Source organism: Larimichthys crocea, chromosome XII (genome assembly GCF_000972845.2).
Source record: "Larimichthys crocea isolate SSNF chromosome XII, L_crocea_2.0, whole genome shotgun sequence".
NCBI lineage: Eukaryota > Metazoa > Chordata > Actinopteri > Sciaenidae > Larimichthys > Larimichthys crocea.
Window position 1 is genome coordinate 7,942,082 of NC_040022.1, and position 11,988 is coordinate 7,954,069.

At 41.0% G+C, this 11,988-nt stretch overlaps 1 protein-coding gene across 1 annotated transcript; it reads left to right on the top strand.

Moving 5' to 3' along the window:
* The first annotated feature begins 582 nt into the window (after positions 1-582).
* On the top strand, positions 583-11,946 carry fmnl1a (formin-like 1a). The gene is made up of 26 exons (XM_027285026.1): positions 583-708; positions 1,004-1,243; positions 4,005-4,088; positions 4,422-4,508; positions 4,599-4,672; positions 5,540-5,623; positions 5,725-5,865; positions 6,542-6,650; positions 6,744-6,820; positions 6,906-6,999; positions 7,304-7,378; positions 7,473-7,583; positions 8,033-8,182; positions 8,269-8,370; positions 8,733-9,300; positions 9,411-9,535; positions 9,687-9,886; positions 9,994-10,228; positions 10,331-10,399; positions 10,484-10,564; positions 10,706-10,835; positions 10,924-11,087; positions 11,174-11,275; positions 11,363-11,461; positions 11,580-11,694; positions 11,802-11,946. The coding sequence occupies exons 2-26, from the start codon at positions 1,067-1,069 to the stop codon at positions 11,864-11,866; spliced, it is 3,318 nt and encodes a 1,105-aa protein (XP_027140827.1). The 5' UTR covers positions 583-708; positions 1,004-1,066; the 3' UTR covers positions 11,867-11,946.
* The last annotated feature ends 42 nt before the right edge of the window (positions 11,947-11,988 follow it).

The window sequence follows — 11,988 nt, forward strand, 5'->3', positions numbered from 1 at the left end:
TCGCCATGAAATAACTGATGGTAAAAGTTGCTATTAAGTTGCATAAATATGATATTTTTGTTTGTTTTTGTTACAGGGTTCACATATGTTTACTGCATTAAATTCAAACATCTCTGTCATATGAAGCTACGTGTTCTGAAGTTCGCAAACACAATTTCCCAGGAGACCCCGAATGCAGCAGCAGTACATGCAGTAGTTGGCTTCTAACGCGGAGGGGCGCTGTTGGACGCTGCTGTCCACCTTGTCACTCAGGACCACGTTTACCTGATTGCAACATCAGTATGGCCTCATGATGAGGGCAATGACTAAAACAAATGTAACCTCATGGTCATGCATGAGGATGAATGGCTCCAGTGTAGTGAAAGTATCTTCATGGTGAACCTGGAGAAAGTTTTTTTTGCTTTTGTTGATTGGTTTTAGCAAGTTTCCTTAAAGCTTGTGTCCTCTTTCTACTTTCTTTAATCAGTGTGCTCCCTTATCTTATTCATCATTTACATACTGTATGCCTGGGTATGCCTAACGGTTAGCATGTTTATCTTCCGCCCTGTCCTCCACACCAGGTTTTGTTGCTGTCATGCACAGGAAGTTACTCTTCTGCTTTTGTGCTTCTGTGGTTTCTGTCTGTTACAGAGTGTGTCACACTCCCCTCTCCTTCCTCTCAAACGCAGCCCTCTGTACTCACTCACCAGAGGAGTTCTCGGTCAACAAGTGAGTGACACTTTGGTTGGATTTTTCTTAGAGCCCAAACGGGCCCCACAAGGCTTTGTAACCTTATTCTCAAAGGTATTTGTAGACTGAGAGGGACAGGTTGATGAGGAGACAAACATGAGGACGAACTGCCTTTTTTCACCATCCACCCTGTCCTCAGGACCTTAGCGGATTCAGTAGACCGGAGGCTTGATGTTTCCCTCCCTTCAGGTTCAAAGACTCGGTTTGATTTAGGCCTACTCGTTCTTGTCATTTGGAGTGATCACATTTTGTCACTCTGTTTTGGAATACACAGATTTCTCAGGAAAAAAAGGGTTTGTGTAAAGGTTTCCTCCTGGATTACTTGTGGAGATTAGTGATGGGGAATGCGGCTGCAGGAGGCTTGGAGCAGCCATCAGGTGAGGGCCGGGAGGCCAGGAACTCAGCTTCTGGAACGAGTGACCAAGCTCCAACCTTGCAGAAGAAGCAGCCAGCTCCCCCCAAACTGCCCATGCCTCCAGAGGAGGAGCTGGAGGAGCGCTTCAATGTGGTGTTGGTGAGTGGCTGCACGGGATTCAAGAAGGCACACACCCTTACTACACATGAAAACAGATTATACACTTTGTGTGTTGCCACTGCCAGCTATGGTTTTGTGGTAGAGGGTATATGTGAAGGCTGGGATATCTAAGCAAGTACATATGATTAAGAGGCACAGAAAAAAACAAGCTATCAGCTGTAATTTAAAGTTATAAGTAAAGTGTCTTCTAAGTGTTTTGAACATTTACACTCTGTTACTGATTTATGTTGCCTAAAAACACAGGCACATATAAAAAATTGGCTTCTTTTAAAGTAGGGATATCAAAATAAAAACAATGTTTTCCACAAGCTGATTCATAGATTCATCGACACGCTAATTTCCTCCACTATAACACCTGAAAATATCACACAAGGAACAGGGTGATTATGTGCATGATCAGGCAGCTGACCCCAAGGGGAAGTTGAGAAATACATTTTCATGTGTGTACCCATAAGACCGGAAAGCAACTGTTTCACCACTCTTTCAACAGTCTTACAACAAGTCGGAAAATCTTTCACTTTAAGCATTTGAGACACTACAAAGAATCAAAACATATTGTTTAGAATCAGGGATGCTGAAACATTTAAATGTTAGATTATTTTGGCTACAGATTTGTGGATTAAAACGAGTTTAAATAAAAATCTGACTTTTACCTCTCTTGCTGATTTAAGTAACATTAATGAGCATAAAAAGCTCAAAAAGTGAATTAAAGACAAACAAGACTAGTAACTGTGATGTCACACTGACAACACTGCAGCAGGCGCTCCATCAACATCAATAATGAACCTGACTTTGTCAACCTTAAAGTGTACAACCAAAGGAGCTTTATTTATCCAGTGTTGCTGTTAGGAATCCTGAAAATCTGAAACCTATCCCATCTTTAAATTTCTATGATTTTCCACTTCAGTGTGTCATCATGGGTTATGGGATGCAGCTGCATTAACAGCATGAAATGTCCAGGTACTCTGCAGATGTGAAAGTAATGACCAAACAAATGCTGGAACATTACACGAACATCTCATTAGCATTAACATCACCTCCCTTTAACTTTAAACCAGTTTATCTGTGTTATATATAAAACAGTAAAGCACAATCCACATAAAAGGACCATCAGCAAGATGGAATATTAGAATATTAGATGTCCACTTTGGGAGTTAGTTATTGTAATCCGTTTAATGACACTTTTATTAATGTAGGAAAACAAGATTCTTTTTCTAAAAATATATTTTAAAGGTTTTTATGCAGTAATGCCGCAACAATTATTTTAAAAAGCAAAACTAAAATGATTGTACACATGTACACAAAAACACCTTTTCTTTATGTTAAATTCAAGTGTGATTATTTCACATAACGTAAATGTTGCCACATGAGAATGTAGTGAGGCTTTAGTGTATTTAGTGTAAGTTATTTCATAATACCTATGACATATTCTGCTCTGTGGCCGGTGCCATTTCATGCCTACAACGCCCTCTCAGGCTTGATCTGAGAGGTATGACCTCACTTCCTCTTTCAGCAAAATACTTCCAATTGTATCTGTAGCAAACTTTACAAGGAAATGAGAAACGCACTTTCTTCTTCATTTCTACTTTGTTTCTAAACGTAGGCAGTTTATACTCACAGTCTCACGAATGTTTAAGTGAGTCTTTTTTCATGTTTTTTTTTTTTAATGTGTTCTACCGTAAAACCCACAATGACACCACTCCCTTTCCCCTCCAAATATGAGAGCTCAACTCCCCAGCGGCACAGCAACGTCCATTTCCGTTTCTGTGTCTCTTTTTTTAACAAGGTGTGAAAAAGAATGTTCTTGGGTGTTTGAATGTACTCACTGGTAGCTTTAAGATCAACATCCAATGTCAAGTGAAATGATTAGTCTTAGTAAGTAAATCAGCAGTGTGTTCTAACGAAGAAGAAATTATCATTATTGTCAGTTGAGTCGTGTATCAGGTGCATAACTTAAACTAGTTCTTGATTCAAAAATGCCTTTTAATAACTTTAGTTTCTTTTTTTCCCCACACAAAAGTACCAATTAGGCTCTGATTAATTTATTTAGTTTTTTTTTTTTTTTTAAACCATTCATTTCTAAAGTTATTTAAAGGGGATTAACCTTTATATAGGAGTCATTTCACTGTACTGTAGGTTGGAGTAGATAACTCAAAGTGAAACTGCACCTTATGGTTGTGAATATGTCAACTCCATAAATAGTTGAGTCAACCTGCACCAGACAGTTGTGAAGGTGTGGGGGGTTTTGGTCTTTGTAAAAATTCTCCATACAGTTGAGAGGATTAGAGGCATACATACCGTATGCCTCTAATCCTCTTAGTGCAGACTGAGATGGAAAGGTATGTGAAAGTCTAATCTTGCTTTAAACAATTGTTATAGTCTATGTTTAAGCTTAAGCAACACCTGGATCGAGCCACTAAAGTTAGATCAGTAATTTCGTTTATGACGGAAAATATTTATTTTCTCGTCATACGAAGTAACTGCTGACAACCGTCAATACACTGATGTAAACAGTGAGTCATCTTTGCTTCCGGCAGGTAGTCACTACCCTTCTGGTTTTATACAGAAAGTGCATTTGTGGTTTGGTAGATTTTAATATTGTTGCATAAGCAAGAAGGATGAAGACATGAAAGCTCTTATCAGATGTGTCCTGAATGAACAGAATATGTGTTATAGATGAATGGTAAAAAAACAAAGTACATGAGTACATAAAGTCAAACTCTTTTGTTCTCCCTTTCAGAGCTACATGAACTTGCCTCCAGACAAATTGAAGCTTTTGAGTCAGTACGACAACGAAAAGAAGTGGGAATTAGTCTGTGATCAGGTAAGACATTTCACAAGCTGTTTTTCAGCTGAACCACAATATGCGTGTCACCAAATGTGCTTTCGTTGGCACAGGGTTGACATAAAGTACACAAGCACCCAAAGTGGATGTGTGGTAAAGAGCAGAGTGCAGTGTGAAAACCTTGCTGCACAGTTTCTGTGGTTGCAACTTAGGCGTCGGCATGGAAACAGAGGCCGGTTTGTGTCTGTTGTGTTTACTAGCACACCCAATAATAGCTTCAGATGCTGTGCACTGCTAAATGTGTCAGTTTTTATTACAGCGTTTTTATAAAATACTGTCCAAATATACACTGATTACATCTTTCATCACCAGGAACGCTTCCAAGTGAAGAGCCCCCCATCCATTTACCTGACCAAGATCAAGAGCTTTTACCAAGACCAAGGCGGCGTGTCTCGCAGGGTAAGTGTGAAGCATGACCTTTATTTCATGTTTGGCACTTCTGTCATCTAAACAATGATATCTTTATTCTCCTCACCTCTGCTTATTTAGCTGAAGAAACGGATCCAAGAAGCCACCCAGGTCCTTAAAGATTTGGAGATATCCCTTCGCACCAATCACATTGGGTGAGCCCACTTGATGGTTATTTTTGTTTTGTTTTGTTGTTCCTTTTGAGCAACTTTTTGTATTTAGTCTTCTTGGAATAGTTATTTTAATGTATTCTTATTTCATTGTTTTATATTTTTAACTTGTTTTTTATTTAATTTATTGTATTGTTGCTCATCCTGTCTGTAAAGCACTTTTTTTTAAAGGTTCCCAATGAAGTTTTCCAGTTATCTTTAAAAAAAAAAAGATATTATATATATTTAAATTTAAAAGCTTTTTTTAATTTAATTTTATTATTTTTTTCTGGGATTTGAAACCTCTGCAACGACTGAGCCTTTGCACATGGGGCTGATGCTCTACCGACTGAGTGAAACGACACCCCCAGTGGAGTTTTCTTGAAAACATTGACTATTTTGCGTGCTACCATCAGCAACTATCAATATTTCGGGGGAATAGGTTATGAAAAGCATACTGCGTTGCCATGCGATGTACCATACAAACAAAATGAGGAGTCACTCATTAAAACATTGCTCCATAGCACCACTGGTGGTCAAAACTCCACAGGACACCTTTAAGATAGATGCTTAAGAAATAAAGTTTAAATCTATTGTTGTGATTAATGGTCAGTTTGAGTTTACTGAGCACTATTTTGTGCCTGTTATAACTTTTACTGAACATCAGTCACTGTTTCTGGAAGTCACCAGTACACTGATAAGTAAGTGTACGAAATGAAGCACGAGAGTCTATTGCTTATGAATTCAACATTCATCATCTTTTGTAAGAGTGAGGTTGCGTTATTTTCACCTTCTAAAGCTCTAGTCTTGTGTTAATGGTCAGTCTGAGTCTAGATTGTATGATATATAATTTCAATTCTTTGTTTTGTGTAGATGGGCCCAAGAGTTTCTCAATGAGCAGAACAAAGGTTTGGATGTTCTGGTGGAATACCTGTCCCATGCACAAAGTGACGCCTCGTGAGTACCAGCAGGGTGTAAAAACTCTCTCAAAAACTGGTGGTGCTCTGACAAATGAAGTTATTTATCACCACGGGTCTTTTTTTGTGTCAACACTTAAGGTTTGACGTGGAAAGTGTTGAGAATGGCACGCTGTCAGAGAAAGGAAAACCAGCAGAGAGGTCAATGGAAGACTTGACCAAGAGCCCCAGCAGCTCCCAGTCACATGGGATGACCAGAGCTGCTCGTGCACTGACTGTAAGGTAAGAAGTACCCATACACTGTTCATCATGAATTCTTATTCAAAGAGGAACTTTCAGCCTACAGTAGCACGCACACATAAAATAGTTCTAAGAAAGGAAGAAGTGGTGTGATGTTAATGTCACAGAGATAACCGGAAGCCAATCAAGTGTCAAACTGAATTTTATCTCTTTCTTTCTGCAAATCACCATTAATTTATGCAGAAAAAAGAATTCATAAATAGTGGCAGCCCTAATTGATCAACCAACCGCAGCAGTTTTTATTATCTTGAAACAAACAATGCAGAATGCATATTGACTTCAATCAATATGTCTTCATGATTAATTGTATAGCACTCTGTTTTTTCCACCCTTCTTATTAAATTTCATGGCCGTCTTATTGCTAGACAGCAGTTCCTCTTGAAACTGACACATTCCAACCATGACGAATACCTCGATTACTCACACCCTCATTCATTCATATCCTTTGCTCGTTTGTTGAGTATTTTATTCTGTATTTTTCTCTCCACCTGATGCTACGGTACATTTCAGCTGTTAGGCAGACACAGTGGATCTCCAAAGTCTTGTTATAATTGGCCAACACCAAACTGCGCTCAGTTTTGGGCCTCAACTTTCAAATCATTTGCACACATAGTAGCTTCTCTTGTCTTATGTCCATAGACTTGTCATCTCTCTACAGAATAAGCTCCACTCTGGGGAACAGAATACATAAGAAGTCCCATTCATCCAACCAGAGAGATGATGTACATGTGTGCATTATGTGCCTGCGAGCCATCATGAACTACCAGGTAGAGCCTTTATAATTTTGCAGTTTTTCCCCTCTCACTGCGAAATATCTGTCTTTTAACACGAGCCTGTTTATGCTCCTCTTCTGGGTTTAGTCTGGTTTTAACCTGGTGATGACTCATCCGCGCTGTGTGAACGAGATCACGCTCAGTCTTAACAGCAAGAATCCCAGGTGAGTGTATTTGTGCGGGAGACAAAGTGTGTGTATTATCCGTCCATCTGTATCCATATATCTAACCCCTCCTCTGCTGCTACAGGACCAAAGCTCTCGTGTTGGAGCTGCTTGCCGCCGTGTGTCTTGTCAGAGGAGGTCATGACATCATTCTCTCTGCCTTTGACAACTTCAAAGAGGTGAAATGACTTGTGTATTAATAATTTTATCATATTTCAACGACCTCATTTGACTTTTGACTGTTGCTTGTTTCATTGTTCCAGACTTCCCCTATTTGATTACTCATCTTGCGAAAGACACAATCCACCCCTCACATGCATAATTTTAGCACAGGCAGAACAAACATGAATGTGTGTATAATTCTCTAAGGAAGTGTTAAAAAAATGTACCCTGTTTATGGAGCATAGCATACAACATATAACTGTATGCCATTACGCCCCCATTTTGGCAACAACTATAATACAGTTTCTGTTTTTTCTTCAGGTGAGCAGAGAAAAGAACCGCTTTGAGAAGTTGATGGAGTACTTCATCAATGATGACAGCAACATTGACTTCATGGTAGGTCCACAAATGTATTACCTACCAAATAAAGGGACTTTTTATATGGTGGATGTCCTCGAGATCTAACTGTCATCGTGTCTTCTGTCTTCAGGTGGCTTGCATGCAGTTCATAAACATTGTGGTCCATTCAGTGGAGAACATGAACTTCCGTGTTCATCTGCAGTACGAGTTCACTCACCTGGCACTAGACAAGTATCTAGAAGTGAGTGTGCATAAAAATCTCAAACTGGGTGGTGTCATTAAAATATATTTTTTAATAATAATGTATAAAATAACAGTGTAGTCATGAACCTACAGAGAACAGCAAGCTTTATAGCGAGTTTCAGTTAATCGTTCAGCTGTCTTGCCCACAACTTTAATGTCTTGTTTCGCTCTCGCTGCTTTCATAGTGTTGTTTTCAGGCAGTGAAACAGTCAGTGCACACTACCTGCTCAGCACTACAGTAAATAGCACTAACAGACACAGTTAGTGACAAGCTGACTGAACATATCTTCTAGAAATCTTTATTTAAAAGTTAACTTGAATCAATCTCTATGACATAAGTACACTATAACTTTAAACATGCCATGAATCGAATATTTTTCTAAATGACACTTATGAGTTCTGATTTATTCCTATAATAAGTCTTTTTTATGTCTGTTTGTGCTTTAGGGTCTGAAGCAAACAGAGAGCGAGAAGCTGCAGGTCCAGATCCAGGCATACCTGGACAACGTGTTAGATGTAGGAGCCCTGCTGGAGGACGCTGAGAACAGAGGAGGGGTGCTGGAGCATGTGGACGACCTGCAGGAGCACAACGCACAGGTCAGCCATGAAATAAAGAAAGATGCTGTGAACAAAAAAAGGGTGTGATGATGTTATGATGTTAAAACAACGTGTCTGTGTTATAGCTCAATGCCCGGCTCGAGGAGATTGAGAATCGGACCGGGGAGAGAATATCTGAACTTGAGACTCAGCTCATGCAGGCCACCAAGGAGACCGAGCTGCTCAAAGTAAGTGCTACTCCATGACATGTGCATTGTTTAATGAGATTAATTAATCCAAGCAAGGTGCGACATTCTCACAGTGGTTAGTTCTAATGAGGTCAGGGTGGCAGATCACTCCATTTTATTCATCTTTATATAATAAAAAGATGCATATTTGCATATGTCAAATAAATCTGTATATGACCTATTTAGCGGCACTAGCTGTAGAGATGACAATATCAGGGTCTCTGCTAGTTGCTCCTTTGGGCCAGACTGAAATAACAATATTATAACTATTGAATGCAACTTTGTAAAGGCATTCATGCTTCCCTGAAGATAAACCTCAGTATGGAGATGTATGTTTATATATTTGTCTTTGCATCTTAAAGGAAAGCCTGCGGGACTCCTGTACCCAGGTTAGTGCGCTGCAGCAGAGAGAACGGGAGCGAGAGCTGGACAGGGAGAGGGAGAAGGACAGGGAGCGTTTAAGCACCTCCACCCCTCAGACGTCTTCAGAGCTGGAGCAGAAGATCCAGGAGCTGCAAGACAAGGGGTTGATCCGACTTGGACGCAGTGCCTCTGGGGGTCTGGACATCCAGGTTGTGCCCGTCACGGTGGTTGAATATGTTCAAACTCCAGCGTCCGCCACCCAGCCCAGTACTCCGGACTCTGTCACTGATTCGGCCTCTCCATCATCCAGCCTTCCTGCTTCTGGACCTCCGCCTCCTCCACCTCCCCCTCCACCTCCTGGTGGGGCAGTCGCTCCTCCTCCACCGCCTCCACCTCCTCCTCCGCTTGGAGGAGGTCCACCACCTCCACCACCCCCCCCTCCTCTTGGAGGAGGTCCACCACCTCCACCACCTCCCCCTCCTCTTGGAGGAGGTCCACCTCCGCCTCCTCCTCCACCTGGTGGTGGTGGACCCCCACCGCCTCCTGGCGCGCCCAGCTCTCAATCTGGTAAAAGCAACTTACAGAAGAATCTGAAAAGTACTGAAGGCTGTCATGAGTTGGTAACAGCATTAATACCTTAAAAATATAATAATTTATCTTCTCTTCTTTTTCCTTAGGGCTTAAGAGCAAGAAGCCCATTCAGACCAAGTTCAAGATGCCGTTGTTAAACTGGCAGGCCTTAAAACCAAACCAGGTGACAGGCACCGTCTTCACCGAACTCGATGACGAGCAGATCTTAGGGGTAAGATGATGCGTCTTCCTTTTTTTTTTTTTCACTTGCACTGAGTTAGAGTTTATTCTGCTGGAAAACTGTGTTTGTATATATTTGAAAATAGTTTCTTATCCTGACATTCTCAGCTTGCTCTCTCTGCCTTTCACTCTGTCTACATCAGGAACTGAACATGGACATATTTGAGGAACACTTTAAGACTAGAGCTCAGGGTCCTCCAGCAGACCTGTCCAAAGTCAAGAAGAAGCCACAGAAGGCCCCCAGCAAGACGTCTTTGATTGAGGTCAACAAGGCCAAGAATATGGCCATCACTCTACGCAAAGGGGGGATGAAGCCAGGCTCCATCTGCACCGCCATAGAGACGTATGTGCTTCATGGAAAATCTGTTTCATTGTTGACATTTCTGAGCGATCCTTCATTCTCTCACTCATACACTTACTGATGCGATTTTTTGCTACTCTTCTGTTCAGGTATGACCAGAAGTCTTTGTCCATAGACTTCCTGGAACTACTTGAGCCCTTCATACCAACAGAGTTTGAGATGAAGATGTTGAAAAACTATGAGAAGGATGGCCGTCCGCTAGAGGAGCTTACAGACGAGGACCAATTTATGTTAAGCTTTGGGAAGATTCCTCGTCTGAGGCAGCGAATAAACACTCTCACCTTTATGGGAAACTTCCCGGACACTATCAAGCGCCTGCAGCCGGTGAGTTTGTCAAATGAACTGTATAACCTGAACTGAAAGAGACTGAGATTTATGTTCTTAAACAAAAAATTGTGAATGATCTTGCTTTTACTTCATCCACAGCAACTGAACTCCATCATTGCAGCATCCATGTCCATCAAGTCTTCAACCAAACTGAAAAAGATCTTGGAAGTGAGTAAAAGAGAATACAACACGCTCATTTAGCTCTGGAATATGTGATTTTGCATGAAGTCATCTCATGTGTTCCCTTTTTAGATTGTTCTTGCCTTTGGCAACTATATGAACAGCAGTAAGAGGGGGGCAGCGTATGGTTTTCGGCTGCAGAGTCTGGACCTTGTAAGTAGACTAAGCAATAAAATGTACCAAATGTTAGCTACGATACCAAGCTCACTGATATTTGGTGACTTAATGTTCATTACTGTCACACTAACTTACTTGAATAACCAAATCCACTTTGTTAACATCTTTACTTTTCAGCTGTTGGAGACCAAGTCAACTGACCGCTCGCAGACGCTACTTCACTTCATCACCAATATAATCCTGGAAAAATACTCTGACTTGGCCAGCTTCCACACCGAGTTACATTTTGTAGACAAGGCAGCCCTCGGTACATTCACACAAACAGTCTAGACAGTTATGTATCTTGTGGGTCTAAATTTGGAGTAGTAATAAACTCAATTCTGTTTCTGCATCAGTATCACTGGACGGCATTCTTCAGGATATCCGCTCATTAGAACGGGGAATGGAGATGACCAAAAAGGAGTTCCTAGTGCAGGATGACAGCCCGGTGTTGAAGGAATTCATCAAAACCAACAGTGAACATCTGGACTCTTTGGTCAAAGACTCAAAGACAGCACAGGTTAGTCAATTTATAGCTAGCTTACACAACTCTGAACAACATGTAGACATATATTTTACGTTGCTGTCTGATTTATCTCCCTCCAGGAAGCATACGCCTCTGTGGTGGAATACTTTGGAGAGAACCCCAAAACCATGCAGCCTTCCATGTTTTTCCCACTGTTTGGACGTTTTATAAAGGCCTATAAGGTGAGAGTGTGTGGTAGATTTCCTATGTTTCTCCACAATACAATTGTTGCATTGCATGTTAATAATTTTGCCCTTGATCGAACACAGACAGCACAGCAAGAGATTGAGCAGAAAAAGAAAATGGAGCGTGAAGCCAGTGAGGAAAAACAACAACCATCATCTCCGAGCAAGGCCGGGTCACAAAAGGTGAGGTATTAAAATAGCTTATGTAGAATTAGAAAGGTGCAATATTCCCAGAAAATGTTTTTATTAATTATAAATCTACTTTGATTTCTTTTGTTGTTGTTTTTTTTACTTTTGTTAGGGGCCCATGATGCCTAAAATGCCCCAGATGGACCTGATAGCTGAGCTGAAGAAGAGGCAGGTGAAACCGCAGGTACGCGAGGGGAAGGATGGCGCCCTGGAGGACATCATCACAGGTACAGAAACATGATGTTTCCTGGAGGAGTTACATGGTCATATAATTTGTGCTGCATGTTTGATGTTTATGTGCTGCTGAAATCCACTTGCCTTTGTTCTGCCGCAGATTTGAGGAACACACCATACAGGCGGACAGATGGTCGACGGTCAACGCCGCGCCAGGACACTTGAGCCACTTCTGGTCCGAGACTTTTTTTTTTTTTACAAATTTAACGGGAATCACACTCAAACATACAGACAATAAAACAAGCTTTAACATGTTCTGTATATATAGTATATCGTTTAATGGCAGT